General features: G+C 30.9%; 2 protein-coding genes across 2 annotated transcripts; both read left to right on the top strand.

Moving 5' to 3' along the window:
• The first annotated feature begins 1564 nt into the window (after positions 1-1564).
• LOC125845342 (putative late blight resistance protein homolog R1B-16) lies at positions 1565-12787 on the top strand. Its single transcript, XM_049524839.1, has 2 exons — positions 1565-4087; positions 12242-12787. The coding sequence occupies exons 1-2, from the start codon at positions 1565-1567 to the stop codon at positions 12764-12766; spliced, it is 3048 nt and encodes a 1015-aa protein (XP_049380796.1). The 3' UTR covers positions 12767-12787.
• A 5090-nt stretch (positions 12788-17877) lies between these two features.
• On the top strand, positions 17878-19539 carry LOC125845388 (putative F-box protein PP2-B12; the record flags this gene model as incomplete). Its single annotated transcript, XM_049524890.1, has 3 exons — positions 17878-18135; positions 18646-18764; positions 19056-19539. Coding segments are annotated over 3 exons (795 nt in total), but the record flags the coding sequence as incomplete, so codon positions are not given.
• Positions 19540-19826: the final 287 nt, after the last annotated feature.

The raw sequence follows: 19826 nt of genomic DNA on the forward strand, positions 1-19826 counted from the left end.
TCAATTTTATAAGAGGGTCCAATGTCTCTTTAACAACTTGGAATACAATGTATATGAATCAGAAATCAGACACATTTGGGACCCATTGAATGATCAGTGTTTGAAAAGTCTTCAAGAAAACTACAGAGTGTCCTTGTCCATGGACCACTAGTAGTAATTGTTACATGGACCTTGGGCTTAGCCTAAAGTGAGAATTGCCCAAATTCATTTAAGGAAGTCCATGATCGATGCGAGATTCATTCCATTCATCACTCCTAGCACGCCCTATTGTGTCACACTCACTAGAGCGTGCATGCCCGACACAGTCTGGTCCCTTCAGAAGAAATAATTTATTTGATAGGGTCCCTTCTCACCAGAAAAAAAGTACAATTGAGGAATATACTATTGTTGGGATGGAGGATGGCTTCAACACCATATTTGATCGCCTCATTTCCTAAACAAATGAGTTAACTGTCATACCAATTTTTGGTATGGGCGGTATAGGTTATGATGATTCATCTATTCGTTCTTGATTTGATAAACATGCATGGATATGGTAAATCTTTTCTTAATATAGCGTACTTATGTGATTTACCCTTGTTATTATTGATACAAATTGAAAAAAGATAAAGGTAAGTACACTAGTCTTTGGTCCCCATTTAGAAAAAGGTATGGACATAAAAAAAACTAAACCTTTTGGACAAAACCTCTTAGCCTAATAATAACAAAGCAGAGAGATTAATTAAATCAACTCCATAATTGCACAACTTATATTCTAATAATATTCATTAATCTTTGTGTCTTTAACCCACACATTGTCCCCTCTTGGTTTCTTTTATCTTTCCTGTGAGCTTTCTTCTTTTTTACTCACTTGTTGACTTGAACCCATAACATAAATCTTAGAGTTATAGTGGAGAGTATTTACCATCCAAAACCCCCTCGCTTGTCCTTTATCCTTTTTTTCGATCATCTATTTATGCTTTTATTTAGCTTTAGTTTGGTTGGGAAAAAATGTGTTTCAGATGGAATTTAGGCCTCTCTACCCTTTGGATAAGAGCTGGTTTCTCATTTTGAGCAAGACTATGGGGTAGGTTAATCTTCAACCTGTCTGTTTTTTATCATACAAAATTTCAGACGGTGATATTAACTTAAGTAACTCAAACGTCTTGACCTTTTATGAATATATAAATTTCAAAGAAAATTTGTACCGAAAGTTTATTATATTCGTCCAACTTGACACGTCATGTCTTCATTATTCAACGTAAATTATTCTATTTTACAACAGGGTTCAATGTCTCTGTCAAGTTGGAATCCAATGTTTGAATATTCTTTAGGAAAACTACAAGAGTTCCTTTATTTTTCATTAGAAGTTTATTATAGTAATACAACTTGACATATTATTATGTCTTTATTTTTCATCTTTTTTCCTTTGACTTGGTCAATCCACAGTTTTGCATCCATGAACTTCAAGTTGTGTGGTTGTGATGTAGATGTTATATAGAAAATTGTCCAAATTCATGTAAATTATATTGCCTAATAATAACAAAGCAGAGAGATTAAATCTGCAAGGCTCTATCTTTTAGAAATGGCTTATGCTGCTCTTTCTTCACTTATGTATACATTGGAACAACTCTTGAAACCTAATCAATCTCTCGTTTGTCCATGCTCTACACAACAACATCTTCAATCTCTCTATCAAAATCTTTCTGCTCTGCAACTTTTCCTTGACAATACTACCACAAATGATATTGAAACTCTTAAGTTTATAGAAAAGAGGATCAGAGATGTAATATATAAAGCAGAAGATAAAGTTGATTTAAGCCTAAGAAGCATCATTCTAGCTGATTGCACAGAGAGTAGAGAAGGGGCTTGTAAATTCTTCGAGGAAGAATTGGTAAAAGTGGAAAAAGATGTTGATTCTCTCAGGCAAGAGGTGATGCAGATTGAGTTTAACAAGCATGGAAGCAGCTCCGCAGAACTAGCAGCAACTCCCTCCTCCCTAGAAAAAAGTAAAATTGAGGAAAATACTATTGTTGGGATGGAGGATGACTTCAACACCATACTTGATCGCCTCACTGCCCAAACGAAGAAGTTAACTGTCATACCAATTTTTGGTATGGGCGGTATAGGTAAGACAACTCTTGCCAGAAAAGCTTATGATTATTCATGTATTCGTTCTCGATTTGATAAACAAGCATGGATCACTATCTCTGAAGAATACAATGAGAGACAAATGCTTCTTGAACTTGTCTCTTCAATTACTGGAAGCAAGCAAGAAACAAGCGATGATGAACTAATGGAGATTGTGTATAGAGGTCTTAAGGGTAGGAGATTTCTAATTGTCATAGATGATATTTGGTGTACAAAGGCTTGGGACCAAATGCAAAGAACATTTCCAAATGATGACAATAAAAGCCGAATTCTATTAACCACTCGGCTCAAGTATATTGCTGATTATGTCAGTTGTCCTGATTTTCCCCCTCATAGTAAGTCTTTTCTAAGTCTAGATGATAGTTGGAATCTGTTCACCAAAAAATTATTCAAAAAAGATCACTGTCCACCTCACCTAGAAGAAACAGGGAAGCATATTGTACGACAATGTCGAGGATTACCTCTCTCGGTGGTTGTCGTTGCTGGACTTCTTGTAAAAATGGACTTAACGCATGACAATTGGAAGAAGGTTGAGGAAAATCTGAACTCATTCTTTGGTACGGTATCCGAACAATGCCAATCAATTCTTTCTTTGAGCTACAACTACTTGCCCCAATATTTGAAGGCTTGTTTTCTCTATGTTGGAGGTTTTCCAGAAGACAGAGAGATTAACGTTTCCTGGTTGATTAGGCTATGGATTTCTGAGCAATTCGTAAAGGCAAGAAACAATAAAAGATTAGAAGTGGTAGCAGAGGAGTATCTACAAGAGTTGGTTGATAGAAGTCTAATTTTGAATGTTCATCAAAGGGCTAATGGAAGGATGAGTAGTTGCAAAATTCACGATCTTCTTCGCCAACTATGCCTAAGTGAAGCTCATACTGAAAATGTTGTGCATGTCATGAATGGGAATGTTCTCGAAGCCAGAGATTATCAACGTCGAGTGATCCTTGTGTCTGAAGTTGAAGAGAAGCATAATTATTGTCTGCGACATAGCAGTGGTATAATACGTACCATTATTTCAATGGACGTAGCTTTTCCAAAAGGGATGTGTTTACAGTTGAAGTTGCTTAAGGTATTGGACGTATTATCAATTAAATACGATTTCTCTAGTGTAATACCTGAGCTTGTACATTTGAGATATGTTGCTGTAAGAACTGAGAAAACTCTTTCACTAGCCAAATTGAGAAATCTACAGACCATAATTCTTCGAAATATCTCTGTCATATCAACAGAGTTGGAGCACCCACTAGATATTTGGAGAATGACAGAGATAAGACATGTGGATATTAAACTGCCACAATATATATCAAATCCTATTGAAGCAGAACAACCTTTGTGCCTTCTGAATAACTTGCAAACACTTTATCTCCGTAACTCTCCTTTTGTTGCGGAAATCATAAGAAGAACTCCAAATCTGAAAATGCTAAAGATCAAAGATGATTCTGAGCATCCTGACTGGCCTTCTATTCTTGGTTCTCTAATTCTTCTAGAGGAGCTGGAGACACTAAACATACAGCTGAAAACCATTAAGCCGATGATTTTCTCTAGGGATATTTTCCCTCTTAATCTTGTGAAGTTGAAATTATCAAATACTAAAATACCATGGGAAGTTATGAATTTGCTGTCTAATTTACCCAATCTTGAGGTGCTAAAGGGGTATTATGCATTTTCTGGAACAGATTGGATACTAAATGAAGATGTTGTGTTTCGCAAATTGAAACATCTACTAATTATGTCCAAAGATCTGCAAAGGTGGGAAGCAGCTGGTAGTGATAATTTTCCTATGCTTGAGAAACTATTACTGCATTGGTTGCGTGATCTGGAGGAGATTCCCGAGAGTATTGGAGACATAATGACACTAAAATTCTTCCAACTACTATATTGCAGCTTTGGTGCAAAGATTAGTGCAAAGAAAATTCAACAGGAGCAGCGAAGCTTGGGAAATTATGAGCTTGAAGTTGAAATTTTTCCAGTGGTATGTTCATTTCCATCTTTCTTTATTAGTCCGTTCTTAATTAATATGTTCATGTGCTCTTTCTATTGTCTTGATAGAAATGTCGTCGGTGTAATTAGATAGTTTTTCCTAAAATTATTCTTATTGTATAAATAAAACTCCTAGTCTTCTATACCCAAAAGAAAACATTTATAATTTGATGCCTCCTTATAATTAAGTAAGTAAATACTCCAATAAAATAAGAATAAATAATTGGCTTATCTTTCTATAGACGGAAAAGGGACTAAAATACCCTTCAACTATGCAAATTGATATAAAATTACCCTTTTTCTACTTTTCGGGCCTAAAATGCCCTTGACGTCAACCTTTTGGCTCTATTTTGCCCTTATTCTTAACTTAAGCCTAAATAATAACCTCAATTATAAAATTCATTTATGATGACGTGTCGCTGTCCTATTGCTACCATGATAATCTATATATCTATATAAAGCTAAATATCAACTTGCTGATGTGACATGCCTCAATGATCAGTATCACTATTTATCTATTTTCTCAAAATTTTCTATTTTTCCCTTCATTTTTTATTCAAAAATCTAGTAAAATAATTATTCTCTTCCTTCATTATGAGCATTTATAACAGTTAATCCTTCCTTCCAAAAGAAATTGTGTAGTGTAATGGCTATTAAATTGCAGCAACTACAAAAGAAAAATTAATTTGATTATATATTTATAAAAAAATTAACCAAAATATGAATGTTAATTTGATTATATATTTATAATAAAATTAACATTGAACTTAAAAAGGAACGTCAATAACTTTTAAAAAGGAATGTTAAATTGATTATATATTTTGAATTAATCTAGCATTAACTTAAAAATGGAACGTGAATAACTTAAAAAAGGAACATGAATTTTGCTTAATTTAATTTGATTAAATTACTGCTAAATTGGTAACTAAAATTATTCCAAAAATAACTGATTAACAAAACATTAGTACTAATTATGAGGTTTTAATTTTCCTTAATTGTGAAATTAATGATTATATCGTTTTATTCAAATTATAATTCTTCCTTTCAGTTTTTTTTCATCAACCTTCCTTTATTTTCAATTTGTAATTACAATGGCTTTTACTATGTATTAATCTATGAGTAATTATATTTTAATTAATTTTGTGTCTTTTCATATTCTATATTTTTGTATTATATATATAGATTGGAAGTGTTTTTTTTTTCATGTTGTAGCTTGCTTACTCTATTTTGCTTTTAATTAGATTGTTAGTCTGACATACTCTTCTTTCTTTTTTTTTTTTTTTCAGTGTTGGTCATTATTACTAAAAGAGATGGTTTGATGATAAGGATTAAGATTTGAAGAATCTGGAATGCGATTTATTTCAAGAAAAATGGTGAATGATTAATCTGAATATACTTTTTTATTGAAGAAAAGGTATATATTCTAATTAATTTTGTGTCTTTTCATATTCTATATTTTTGTATTATATATATAGATTGGAAGTGGGTTTTTTTTTTTTCATGTTGTGGCTTGCTGACATACTCTTCTTTTATAAGTATATAATCAAATTAATGTTCCTAATAAAGATGGTTTGATGATAAGGAATAAGATTTGAAGATTCTGAAATGCAATTTATTTTAAGAAAAATGGTGAATTGATTAATCTAAATATATATATTTTTTATTTAAGAAAAGGTATTGATCTTATAGCATATTGTTATAATGCTAAATGTATAGATCTAGTGAAATCTATATATATAAAATAAAGTTATGCGATTTATTTTTTAAAAAATGGTAAATTGATTAATCTGAATATACTTTTTATTGAAGGGAAGGTATATATCTTACTACATATTCTTATAATGCTAAATGTGTAGAAATGAGAAGAATAAATAAATAAGGGTGAATAAAAGTATAACTTATCTTGAATCTCTTCTTGTGGGCATTGATTTGATATTTTATTATTATTATTATTATTATTTTAATGCAAATCCATCTCCAAGTATCATACATGCTTTCATATTTTTAATAACAAATGAAAGCAAATTACCAATCAATATAGTTAAGCCGTCTAAGTAGTTGTTTTTTTTAGATCAAATTGATTTAACAATTTCTTTTTCAATAAATACACAATTTGTATTGGTAAAAATTCTATTTAATTTTTCATTATATCTGCTTTCTTTTTACTTAGACTTATACCTGAATATTCTATGATGTGTATAATTTTTTCTAATAATCTTATATGTTCATCTTGTGTTTTGGAATATAATAATATATCATCAATATACACTACACAATTTTCTATTTGTTTAAAGTAATTGTCCATAAAGTGTTGATATCTACCTGGTGCGTTTTTATATCCAAATGGTAATACATTCCATTCATAAAATCCTTGTGGTACAGTGAATGCTGTTAGTTTTTTACAGGCTCACCAAAAGAATCAAATAGTCCAAAAATTGTCATAATCTCCTTGATCAGTAATTTTACAAATTTCTTGAACAATATAACAAACAAACGATGACATATATGCAGTAATGCCTCATTTTACCTCTTCAATGGGTCGGGATTCAATCAACTTAGAACTTAACACTTTGACGCAAACTTGACATATCCAATATTATCACATACTCAAATTGAGAAGGAAAAACTATTACTAAGCTTAAAAAACAAATCAAATTAATGATGAAATTTACCTTTTGAATATTTTATAAAAGACAAAGAAATTCGAAAAGTTGATGCATATGTTTCTATGAATGGTTCCATCGGGTATATATCTTATTACATATTCTTATAATGCTAAATGTGTAGGTCTGTTGAAATCTATGCATATAAAATAAAGCTAAATGTAAACAAAGTGATATGACACTTCTCTATGGTTACCATTGTTATTTATATTTTTCCTCCTTTTTTTAATTTTTCTTAAATTTTAAATATATAATCGATTAAATAAAATGACTTCTATAACTCTTTTGAATAGTAGTTGCACATTTGCGTTAAAATCTATTAGGCGTTTTATACCATAGAGCGTTCCTTTGTCAAATATTCAAATATTGGTTTTTAATGTGCATTAATATATGAGTAGTTACATCTTTTTATTTGTGTCTTTTCATAGTCTGTTTCATAATGCAGCTTGCTTAATTTATATATCGTGCTTTTAATTGGATTGTTAATATGACATTCTCTTTTTTTTTTTTAGAGTTGATTATGGATAGACATTATTTGATGGTAAGGGTTATCATTCACAAAATATGGAATGTGACTACTTTTAAGAACAAGACGAACTGATCAATTTGAATATGATTTTTGTTGACGAAAAGGTAACTTATTCCATGAGGTGGTTTTACTATGAAAATTGTATTTATTTTTTTAAAAAAAACTAATTATTTCAAATTAATTAATGGTGTTAAATTTTTTTTATCATGAACACATATATAAATTGTTTTTTGAAATTTTATAAGCAAATTGAAGTGAGAAGGTAAATATTATTTTTTTAAATTCTCAAAGTTTTAAATTTAGCTTCAAAGTGAATTTTAAAAAAATAAAAAAATTATGGCCAAACATTATTTTTTCAGTATTCAATTCTCAAAAAAATAATAATTCATGTCGAAAGGGTAAAAAGTTAATTGATAAGAAAGAAGTCAAGGAAGAAAGAGAAAGAACAAAAGGAAAATAAAAAAAAAGTATAGCAAATACATATCAATTAAAGAGATATCGTGAAAAAATTTAATAATTATTGTTCGCTTTCACATGTTTAAGCGCAGTAAACATATTTTTATCTTTTTTGATGGCACAAGGTGATATAAGGGATCAATCTTTAGTCAAATTTTATTGATAAAAATTAGTGAAAACGAATGTTAATAATAAATTAGATTAAAATTTAAATTTTAATAGATAGATTATGAAAAGATAACTATTTCAAAAATTAATACCGCGCGGCTAAATTCACTAGTTAATTAAAACAATCAAACCCACCCAAAAGCTCCACCCGTAACCCAGGTCTTTTAACCCAATATTACTCAGATCCAATCCAATATTCATCCCCAAACATTGAAAGCTACCTTCTCTACAACAATGTTCCCATTTACACCAGCATTCTTTGCTATCTCTTTTGAAAATATCAGCGAATATTCAATGAATATGAAAGTGATAATATGGTTGTTGATGAATATGATATGCAATCGGCTCATGGTAACAAAGTCATGTGTTTTGTCTACTTCACGATGTATGGAATAATGCTTGTTGCACTCACTCCAAACTATCATATTGCTCCAGTGTCATGGACACTACTTGTTATTTGTTGCAACGAAGATACAATTGACTTGTAATACAAACTTATGGTTAGTTTTGATAGTTTTTAAAACTTACGGGTATAAATCATATTTTTCTAAAAAAGTGAAATATGTTTCCCATATACTATGGCCAAATACATGGTGAAATTTCAGCCAATTTTTCATCCAAATAATATTTGCAAGGAATATTTAGAAATTTATGGCCAAACACTAGCTAAAAAGATAATACACACAACACGATCCAAATAACTTTGAAGGTTTGGGTTAAAAGATGTGGGTAATATTGGGTTAAAAGACTTGGGTTATGGGTGAGGCTTTTGGTTTTTTTAATTAGCTTAATTAATTATTAGGATAGCGACACGTCATAAATGAATTTGTTAATTGAGGATATTATTTAGGTTGTTAAAGATGAGGGCAACATAGAGCCAAAAGGTTGACGTCAAGGGAATTTTAAGCCAGAAAGATAGAAGAAGGGTAATTTTATACAAATTACATAGTTAAAGAGTATTTTAAGCTCTATAGAAGAGTAGTATTTTTAGAAAAAGAAAAAAAACTACATTCTCTATTATATCAAACAATAATACATGAAGTAACTCTTTTGTGATATAACAATTAAAAATTGTTAAAGTTTTCAGTTTTTTTTTTATTATTATTGTTTCGAAGTTTACTCAAAAAGGTTTCCACATTTTTTCAACAGCCCAACTTTGGTCGACCTACTGCGCCTGCTGCTTCGAACAAGTAACATATAACCTTCATTTCATTATTTAGCTTCAAATTCTGATTTGAGATTGTTTGAATTCAATCCAAAAGAAGCTATTGGAAGTGATTTTGTAATGAGTCGAGTAGAGTTAATAAAAGAGTAGCCAATAGAATTATAACCGTGTAGGGTTGGGATTGAGTCCTGAGTTAATGAGTGCCAACGGAAGAGATTGAAAGAGAAGAAAGAAGTTATAACATAATTGGCAGAGCACAGTGGAGGCAACTCACGGTAATCACATTTCTTCTTCCTCAATCGTTTTCTCCTTTCTCCTCCTCTCCTTCTTCCTTCCTTCCTCTTCTTCTAATTCTGATCCTCTTCTCTGCTTCAAGTAATCAATCTCAGTGGAGGCTTGGATCAGTTCAGCTATTTTAATTTCTAATTGTTTTTATTTCCTTATTGTAATAGTATCAAACTTTCAGTGATATATAAAATACCAAAAAATTCAATAATATCTTTTGTTGAGTAGTTAATCCATTATAAGTGGTATCAGATCATCCATCCTGCGACTTCTTAATCATCACTGTGACTGAAGGTACTTAGCTTGATGAGAGGACTACTAAGAATGAAGAACTGATGGTCAAACATGGTGAACTGATGGATCAATTGACAACCAAAATTGGAGAAATCGATGGTTCTCAAGTGACAATGGCCCGTGAGAATTTCGGAGTGATGCACAAGTACCCCTAGACTATAACCGAAATCTCAGAGACACCTTAACTAAACTAAGGTCTTATTACCTCCGAACCCATTTTTTTTTGTATTTTTGTACACCTTTTTAGCTTACGTGACATCCAAAATATCTCTCACGCGTCTCAACTACATGGAGTCACAGAGTGTGCTACGTGCGCCAAAAGGTGTACAAAATTACAAAAAAAAAAAAAAAGAGTTCAGGGGTAATAAGCTCTTTAATTGAAGCTTTTCTCTATGATATCAATCATAGTCTAAGGAATACTTGTGCCTTATCCCAAAAGAATACAAATATAATTGCTCGTTAAAATCTTTTTCGCATTCAATCTATTGTATTTAGCTATTTGTGGAGAGGATTTTGTCAAGAATTTTTTAATAGAAATTATATAACGCATGACATTTAAATCAAACATTGTATAAAAAATAATATCAGCATAATAAATAATATCATTATAACTTATATTCAATAACAATATTCAATTAACATTATTAATATACACAATATTTCACATTATTGTGCACTCCAGATATACCAAACCGTCCAAACAAATTATTTCTACATTACATTAGGGTCATTTAGTAAATGATTAGAGTTATATAGATATCAATAATATATGAATTAGTTGGTTAGAGTTATGTAGATATTAATTTTACAAGAATTAATTATTCATGTATTAAATATACATATCTTAATTATTCCATCTTTTATCCTACATATAAAATAATATATAAAGTTTCTAAATTGTCAACCAAGTAATTAACTAATTTTCTATCTACTTACCAAACGTCATATAAATTATATGAAAAATAATATATGCATAACTTATTTCTTGTCCCACAAAAACCAAACATCATATAAATTCTAGGAAAATTAACATATGCATAAACTTATTTCTTATCCCGTCAGTCGTCACCAAACTTAACCACAAAGGAAAAGAATTATAGAAAAATTGATATATGCATAACTTATTTCTTATCTCACTACCAAACTTGACAATTAGAAGGAAATCAAGAAATTTATTCATGTAATTGTTTATTTACATAACGCGATAAACGATTACATGTTCATCTAATAAAATTCCTAATTTTTCTCCGGAATAGACATTCAATGGTATACAAATATGTTTATAACTTATTTGTTATCCCGCTACCAAACTTAACCACACCTATAAATATGAGTAGTAGCATGAATTACGTGACGGCTAAACACACCCAATGGAGAAAGAGCAAAGCGAAGAAAATGAGAGCAATAATACTCGTACTTGTCTGTCGATGCTACCGGAGGCATGTATCGCCGAGATCTTCGCCTTTACAAGCCCGCCGGATGTTTGCCGCTTTTCCTTAATCTCTACATCTCTCCATTCTGCCGCCGATTCTGATTCCGTTTGGGCAAAATTTCTGCCGTCCGATTATCCGTCCATCATTGCCAAATCACCGACTCCGATCCCCGATTTCCGATCGCTCAAGGATGTCTATGTTTATCTCTCCGATCATCCAATCTTAATTGATGAAGGTCGCAAGGTAAAAAAATGGAAATCATATTAACTTGCTGCAATTTATCTACTTACTGGTTATCTAAATTGATATCAACATTTGTATTCTCTTCCTTGCAAATGTCGTGAGAATTGAACGGAAAATTGTTTGAATTTTTTTTTTGAAAGTTGTATGTAGTCATTTGCTGAGCTGAAATGGTGAATCCAAAAACATTTGTATACGCTTGTCATTTTTTGCGTCAATTGTCGAGTACTCGCAACCACAAAAAATCATGCTCATTAGTCATAATTCGTCACCATCTTTGAGTTTTCCTTGGGAAGAAGGCTATAATTAAACTTGATATTAGGAGTAATTAAGCTCGTCATAATTTACGCCCCTACCTCAAAAGCAACTGCTGCTTTGTTGCTCATATCTTTATTCTGTAAGTTACTATGAGCAAACATGTCTAGTTTTCATCTTGTTCTCTTTCATCTGTCTACTTACTGTATATAGTCTGTTGTGCAATAGACTTTCTCACTGGATAAATGGACCGGAAAGAAATGCTACTTCTTAGGTGCAAGAGATCTTAATATAACATGGGGTGATACGCCAGAATATTGGGAATGGACTTGTGTACCAGAGTCCAGGTTCGCCATTATCTTAATACTAATAATTGAAGCTTGTGTCAATATTTAACTATTTTGGTATCATATTTTCTTGCAATCCTGCTTCGATTACTTCTCTTTTGAGCTGAGGAAACAATCTCTCTACCCAACTAAAGTAAGAGTAAGGCCTGCGTAGATACCACCCTCCTCTCCAAACCCCATTTGAGAGATTATACCAAATATGTTATTGTTGTTGTTGAATTTAAAATGAAAATTTTGTAGTTGAATTGAAGCTATCTATTGATTGTGAAAACAGGTTTCCAGAGGTGGCTCAGCTGAAATTTGTAAGGTGGCTTCAAATTTGGGGCACAATAAGAGCTGGGATTCTATCACTGCTGACATCCTACACAGCTTACTTTGTTTACAAGTTGGGAGATGATTCTTATGGGTTTGATACTAGACACATGGAGGTTTCAGTTGGAATTTCTGGTGTTGAATCTGCAAATGTGCGGATTGCTTTTTTGCATCTGAATCCTCAATTTATACCTGTGGATATGTACACGTCACCTTATACTCCACCCTCCCCTTATATAGGGTACTGTTGGGTGGGGCCTGGTTGGCCTGGAATTGATTATGATCCTCCCGAAGATGTTGATTGGGATCATCATCCTAGTAACTTGAAGCTTGATAAACCAGTTCCTAAACTTAGACATGATGGCTGGTTTGAGTTGGAATTAGGTAATTTTTTTACTGAAAATGAAGATGATTGCATCGAGTTAAGAATTGAAGATGTGAAAACTGGTTGTACAAAACAAGGCCTTATTGTTGAAGGAATTGAGATAAGGCCAACAATTGCTTAACCATTTTACTGTTGTTACTCAAATCATTTAGTGAACTACTTGGTTTTGCCTTCTGAGGTTCTTTTCTTTGCTGTAATGAATAGTATAAATTTTGAATCTTATGATACATGGTGTTACCGAGCCTTACATATTTTACCAATCCATTACATTTTTTTAAGCTCCTCTCTATTCTATATGTTTCACGAGGGTCTATTGAGACTAATTTTCTATCTCTATAAGGTAGGGGTAAGTTATGTATACAAATATTTATCTCAAAATTCACCAGTCAGTTGAATGACTATCTCAAAAGCCAATCCTAATCAACCCAACAGACTGGCAACGTTTTGCCATGGCTGTGGTATATTGTTAAGAGGGGAGAAAGAGGAGGATGCATTCTTAGTGTTGTATATTTCCATCCTTTCAGTCAAGATTTTCTGTTACTTGAATGAAATTAAATCTTGTGAAATTATATTGAGTATTTAATGGTATATTATATACCTTGCTAAGAAACAAATAGAGTATTTTTTTATTTATTTCTGGTCCTCCTTTTTCCTCAGAACGAACAAGATGTAGTATATATAGGAATATGCACTTGTTGTCCATCGACTACATTTTTTTACCTGATTTAATTTTTGTGAAGGAACCTTTATGGTCAAAAATTCATTTCTAAGAGAAATATATTGAACAAGAAAGTTGAGGAGTTCGTTATTAGTTATAAACTCTATTTGATATTATGTTATATATAACTAATACATAAAAAATTGTGATATTAGGAATCAAGAAATTGTAATGCATACACTAACGTGATTTAAAAGAAATACAATTGCTCATTAAAATCTTTTTTCACATCCAATCTATTGTATTTAGCTATTTGTGTCTATCGTATTTAACTATATGTGGAGAGGATTATGTAAAGAATTAGGAATTATATAATGCATGTGTTTCAAATATACCAAATTAAATATTGCAAAAGAAATAATATCAGCATAAGTAATACAAGCATAACACATACTTCAACAACAATAATCAATTAATATCATTAATATACATCATATTTCACATTACTGCACCCTAAGGGGACGTTTAGTAACTAGTTAGAGTTATGTAAGTATTAGTAATATATGAATTAATAATTAGTGAATTCATTATTATTTTATGCATGTATTAATTATATAAATATTAATTATAAATATATTAATTATTTCACCTTTTATCCGCATATTATATAATATACAAAGTTTCTAATTTGTCAACCCAATATCATATTATAACATTATTAATATACATCATATTTCATATTACCTCGCCCTAGGAGACCGTTTAGTAACTGGTTAGAGTTATGTAGGTATCAGTAATATATAAATTAATTATTAGTGAATTCATATTATTTTATGCATGAATTAATTATACAAATAATAATTATTCATCTATTAGTTATATATATATTAGTTATCTCACCTTTTATTTTGAAATATATTATAATATATGAAGTTTCTAAATTTGTCAACCCAATATCTTGTTGGGTTCAACTGGACTGCTCTTCGGTCTTCCTGAATCACCGAGCGTGAGTCCTTCTGCTCAAGCGCATTTTTTCTTGCCTTTCTTAGTTATACATATATTAGTTATCTCACCTTTTATTTTGCATATAATATAACATATGAAGTTTCTAATTTGTCAACCCAATATCCTGTTGTCTTTCAAAGAGATTAGGGCGTCATGCGAAAACTTATAATTGCAAATCATATGTCGATAAATTAGACGACACATAAAACTATACTAAAAGCCATAATATTATTATTTGATATGATCAATTGGCCGACATAATTTAAAACTAATTACAAACATAAAAATTGTAGAGAGAAAATCTCCCTTTAAGCAAAACTCTCTAAACGACTACGTTGTAGATTATATTGCGTTTTTTGGTATGAGAAGATGGGTATTTAATTTATAGGATACCAGACTTTTCCTCTCAGGAAAGATTAAATCAAATATGGAAGAAAATTATATTTTTCTTTCAGGAAAAGTTAAAGCATTTATGGTAATACTTTGACTTTCCTTCTAGAGAAAAATAAACTTCAAATAAGGTAAGAAAATCAGGGTATAAAAACCCTAGAAAATCTCCCCTTTTGACTTGAATTTTTTGAAAAAATAATCTTGATCATCTTCCTTCACACAATCCTCATGTATCACTGTTGCTTACAATGATCTAAGAATTGATATGAGTTAAAAATTAGAGTCATGTGTTAAAAGTTATGAGCAGAGTTGAAAGTGGAGCTCATGCGTTACAAGTAATAAGCATGAGTTGAAAGTGGAGCTCGTACATTAAAGTAAGATGCATGAGTTGAAAGTGATGCATGAGTTAAAAGAGGAATTCGAGCATTAAAAGTTTGTAGGGGTTGAAAGTTGGAGCCCATGTGTTAAAGTAATCATGGGTTGAAAATTAATTTTGTTTTAAAGGATGAAACAGCAGGATTGTTGAAAATATATCTGAAAATCCTCTCCACATGTAGTAGCATAAAAACCTTCATTATCATCACGTTGATTGCAAATTGATCTGAAACTGCTTTGAACATGTCTTTAACTTTGTTCCATTGGATCATTGAACCATGTACTGTGATATCATGCCACTTGTTGAGTTCGAAAGTGATTAGAGCGTTATGCAGAAGTTTACAATTGCAAATCATATGCAGATAAATTAGACGACACATAAAACTATACTAAATGCCATAATATTATTATTTGATGTGACCAATTGGCTTACATGATTAAAAACTAATTAAAAGCATAAAAACTGTAAAGAGAAAATCTCTCCATAAAGAAAACTCAATCTCTAAACGACCCCTAAGAAAGAATAAACCAAATATGAAAGAAAATTATATTATTACTTTCACGAAAAGTTAAAACATTTATGGTAATACTTTGACTTTCCAAACCAGAGAAAAATAAACTTCAAATATAAGATGAGAAAATTAGGACAAAACCCTAACATATCCGACTAATTTTATATATAAATAACTAATTTTATATCTACCTATCAAACATCATATAAATTATAAGAAAATTAATATATGCATAACTTATTTCTTATTCTACTATATTATAAAAGGGAGTTTAGGTCCAAGTATAATATATAATATTCAAGATTGAGACTTTTCCCAATCTTCAATATTATATATTATACTTGTGTGACTTTTAAAAGGGAGTTTATGCCCAAGTATAATATATAATATTCAAGATTAGATATATATATATATATATATATATCTCACAAATGGAAAAGTCTCAATCAAGGAAGCAACATATATCATTTACAAATGACTTAAAAAGTATTAAAAATTACAATAATTACCAATTTAAAATATTTAAAAGCTATATAATAAAATAAGTTGACTCTCAGAATTCTATCAGGCTCACATATATTGGGACAGAAAAAATAACACATATTATTTTAAAATTACCAAAAAAGTATTATAAATAATAATAATTAGCAACTTAAAATATCTGAAAGACATTTTAAAAGGGTTAATTTTGTAATTCTATCCATATCACATAAATTAGGACAAAGTGACCAGTAATGTACATATTTCAAAGTTACATTAAAATATTATAAATCACAATAATTAATAACTTAAGACATTTTTAAAAAATATATGAAAATTTGGATGACTCTCCAAATTTCATTCGTGTCACATAAATTGAGACAACAAAAATAACATATATTGGGTCCATTATAATTTATTTGTCTTATTTTTTTTTATTTTTTTTATATTTAAAAATTGTGTAAAAATACTATAAATCATGATAATTGACAACATAAACTATGTTTTGAAAAAAATACAAAAAATTCCACTAATTCTTGAAGTAAATCTATCGTAAAAATACTATAAATCATGATAATTGACAACATAAAATATTTACAAAATGTTGTATGTGGTAGTCTTATTATGCCTTAAATAGCGTCAAAGAAAGTACAGATTTTTGATAAAAAAACTTATCTTTTATCCACGCAAACAATCGCTTCAAAAACTCGATTATTAGCCCCAAAACATACAATTTATATTATTGGGCCCGTGCATAGCACGGGCAACATTATCTAGTCTACTACTAAAAGTTAGTTGTTTGCAACAAAATTTGAAAGTGACAGAAAAATAAATTACAATCACAAATAAAATATGGAGAAACATAATTTTATTCATCAAGACTGTGAGTACATATCAGTTGATCCGTTGATTCCTCTCTCATAAGATTCGTAATTCGAGGGCCGATGGGATTGTTTCTCGAACAAGAATGACTAATTTTGATGTCTTTATGAATATTCTAAGAAGTCACAGAATATTTAAAATGCCTCTTTGAGGAATACAACACCTTTTCTATATGCATGAACTAGAGTATAGGGTTGAGTAGCCTCCAAAAGTTATAAATAAAATACACCAATCCTAACTAGAATTGAACACATCTTGCAGCTTACAAAATTCCACAAATTTTCAAAGTCTACTAATGCCGGAGTCCACAAATTTTCAATGTCTACGTTAACCACGAAGGAAAGCAAACATAATATTCCCTTTATCCAACTATTGTTGTCCAATATTGATTTGACATGGTCTTAAGAAATAATAAATAATAGGAGTAATATATATTATTGTATTATCATTTGACTATATTAAATTTAATGTTTTGAAAAATATGTTATATGACAAATAGTATTTAATAGTAAAGATAAAATAAACACAAAGAATAAATTATCTCTTGATTTTCTAAATTGGACAAGTATTATAGAGCAAATATTTTTAGTATAATAAACAACTACTTTCAAAGGGAAGAAATATAAATTATTGAAAAATTAATATATGCATAACTTATTTCTATCCCATTACTAAACTTAACCACGAAGGAAAAGAATTATAGAAAAATTAATATATACACAACTTATTTCTTATCCCGTCACTAAACTTAACCATCAAAGGAAAAAAATTATAAAAAAACTAATATATGAATAAGTTATTTCTTATCCCGCTACAAAACTTAACCAGTAAGGAAAAGCAAATATCAGTAGCATAAAGTGTAACAGCAAAACACACAATGGAGAAAGAGTAAAGCGAGGAAAATAAAAGTAGTAATACACTCTCAATACTTGTCTGTCGATGCTACCGGAGGGATGTATCGCCGAGATCTTGGCCTTTACGAGCCCGCCGGACGTTTGTCGCTTTTCTTTAGTCTCTACATCTCTCCATTCTGCCGCCGATTCTGATTCCGTTTGGGCAAAGTTTCTGCCGTCCGATTATCCGTCCATCATCGCCAAATCAGAGACTCCAATCCCCGATTTCCGATCACTCAAGGATGTCTATGTTTATCTCGCCGATCATCCACTCTTAATTGATGAAGGTCGCAAGGTAAAGAAAATGAAAATCATACTAACTTTACTGCTATTTATCTACTTACTGGTTATCTAAATTGATAGTAGATCTGAATATCAACATTTCTATCCTCTTCCTTGCAAATGTCGTATTCATTCATGGAGAATTGAATGGAGAATTGTTTGAATTTTTATTTTTTTTGAAAAGTTGTATAAAATTTGTAGTCCTTTGCTGAGCTGAAATGGTGAATCCAAAAACATTATATATGCTTGTCATTTTTTGCGTCAATTGTCGACTCGCAACCACAAAATCATGCTCATTAGTGTCATAATTCGTTACCATCTTCGAGCTTTCCTTGTGAAGAAAGCTATAATTAAACTTGAAATTAGGAGTAATTAAGCTCGTCATAATTTACGCCACTACCTCACAAGCAACTGCTGCTTCGTTGCTCATATCTTTATTATGTTACTATGAGCAAACATGTCTCGTTTTCATCTTGTTCTCTTTCATCTGTCTACTTACTGTATATAGTCTGTTGTACAACAGACTTTCTCACTGGATAAATGGACCGGAAAGAAATGCTACTTCTTAGGTGCAAGAGATCTTAATATAACATGGGGTGATACGCCAGAATACTGGGAATGGACTTCTGTACCAGAGTCCAGGTTCGCCATTATCTTATTACTAATAATTGAAGCTTCGTGTCAATATTTGACTATTTTGGTATCATATTTTCTTGCAATCCTGCTTTGATTACTTCTCTTTTGAGAAGAGGGTCTTTTTGAAACAATCTCTCTACCCAACTAAAGTAAGAGTAAGGTCTGCGTAGATACCACCCTCCTCTTCAGACCCCATTTGAGAGATTACACCAAATATGTTATTGTTGAATTTAAAATGAAAATTTTGTAGTTGAATTGAAGCTATCTATGTTTTCTCCGTATTGATTGTGAAAACAGGTTTCCAGAGGTGGCTCAGCTGAAACTTGTATGGTGGCTTCAAATTTGGGGCACAATAAGAGCTGGGATTCTATCACCACTGACATCCTATACAGCTTACTTTGTTTACAAGTTGGAAGATGATTCTTATGGGTTTGATGCTAGAAACGTGGAGGTTTCAGTTGGAATTTCTGGTGTTGAATCTACAAATGTGCGGATTGCTTTTTTGAATCCGGATCATCCTAGTAACATGGAGCTTGATCATAAACCAGTTCCTAAACTTAGAGATGATGGCTGGTTTGAGTTAGAATTGGGTATTTTTTTGACTGAAAGTGAAGATGATTGCATAGAGTTGAGAATGGAAGATGTGAAGACTGGTTGTCATGCAAAAGGAGGACTTATTGTTGAAGGATTTGAGATAAGGCCAACAATTGCTTAACCATATTACTGTTGTTATTCAATTCTCTAGGGAACTAGTATAAGTTTTGCCTTCTGAGCTTTTTTCTTTGCTGGAATGAAATAGTATAAGTTTCGAATTTTATGATACATAGTGTTAGCGCGCCTACATGTTTTCCCAATCCATTGCATTTTTCTAAGCTCTTCTCCATTCTATATATGTTTCACGGTCTATTGAAAATAATTTTCTACCATAAGTTACGTATAAGCCAACAGACTACTCATCTCAATTTTCTATAAATTTCTATAAATTTATCTCAAAACTCACCTTCAATTGAGTGATTCATCTCAAAAGTCGATCCTAAAAAGCCAACAGACTACTCATCTCAAAAGTCA

The sequence above is a fragment of the Solanum stenotomum genome, chromosome 11 (assembly GCF_019186545.1).
Source record: "Solanum stenotomum isolate F172 chromosome 11, ASM1918654v1, whole genome shotgun sequence".
Taxonomy (NCBI): domain Eukaryota; kingdom Viridiplantae; phylum Streptophyta; class Magnoliopsida; order Solanales; family Solanaceae; genus Solanum; species Solanum stenotomum.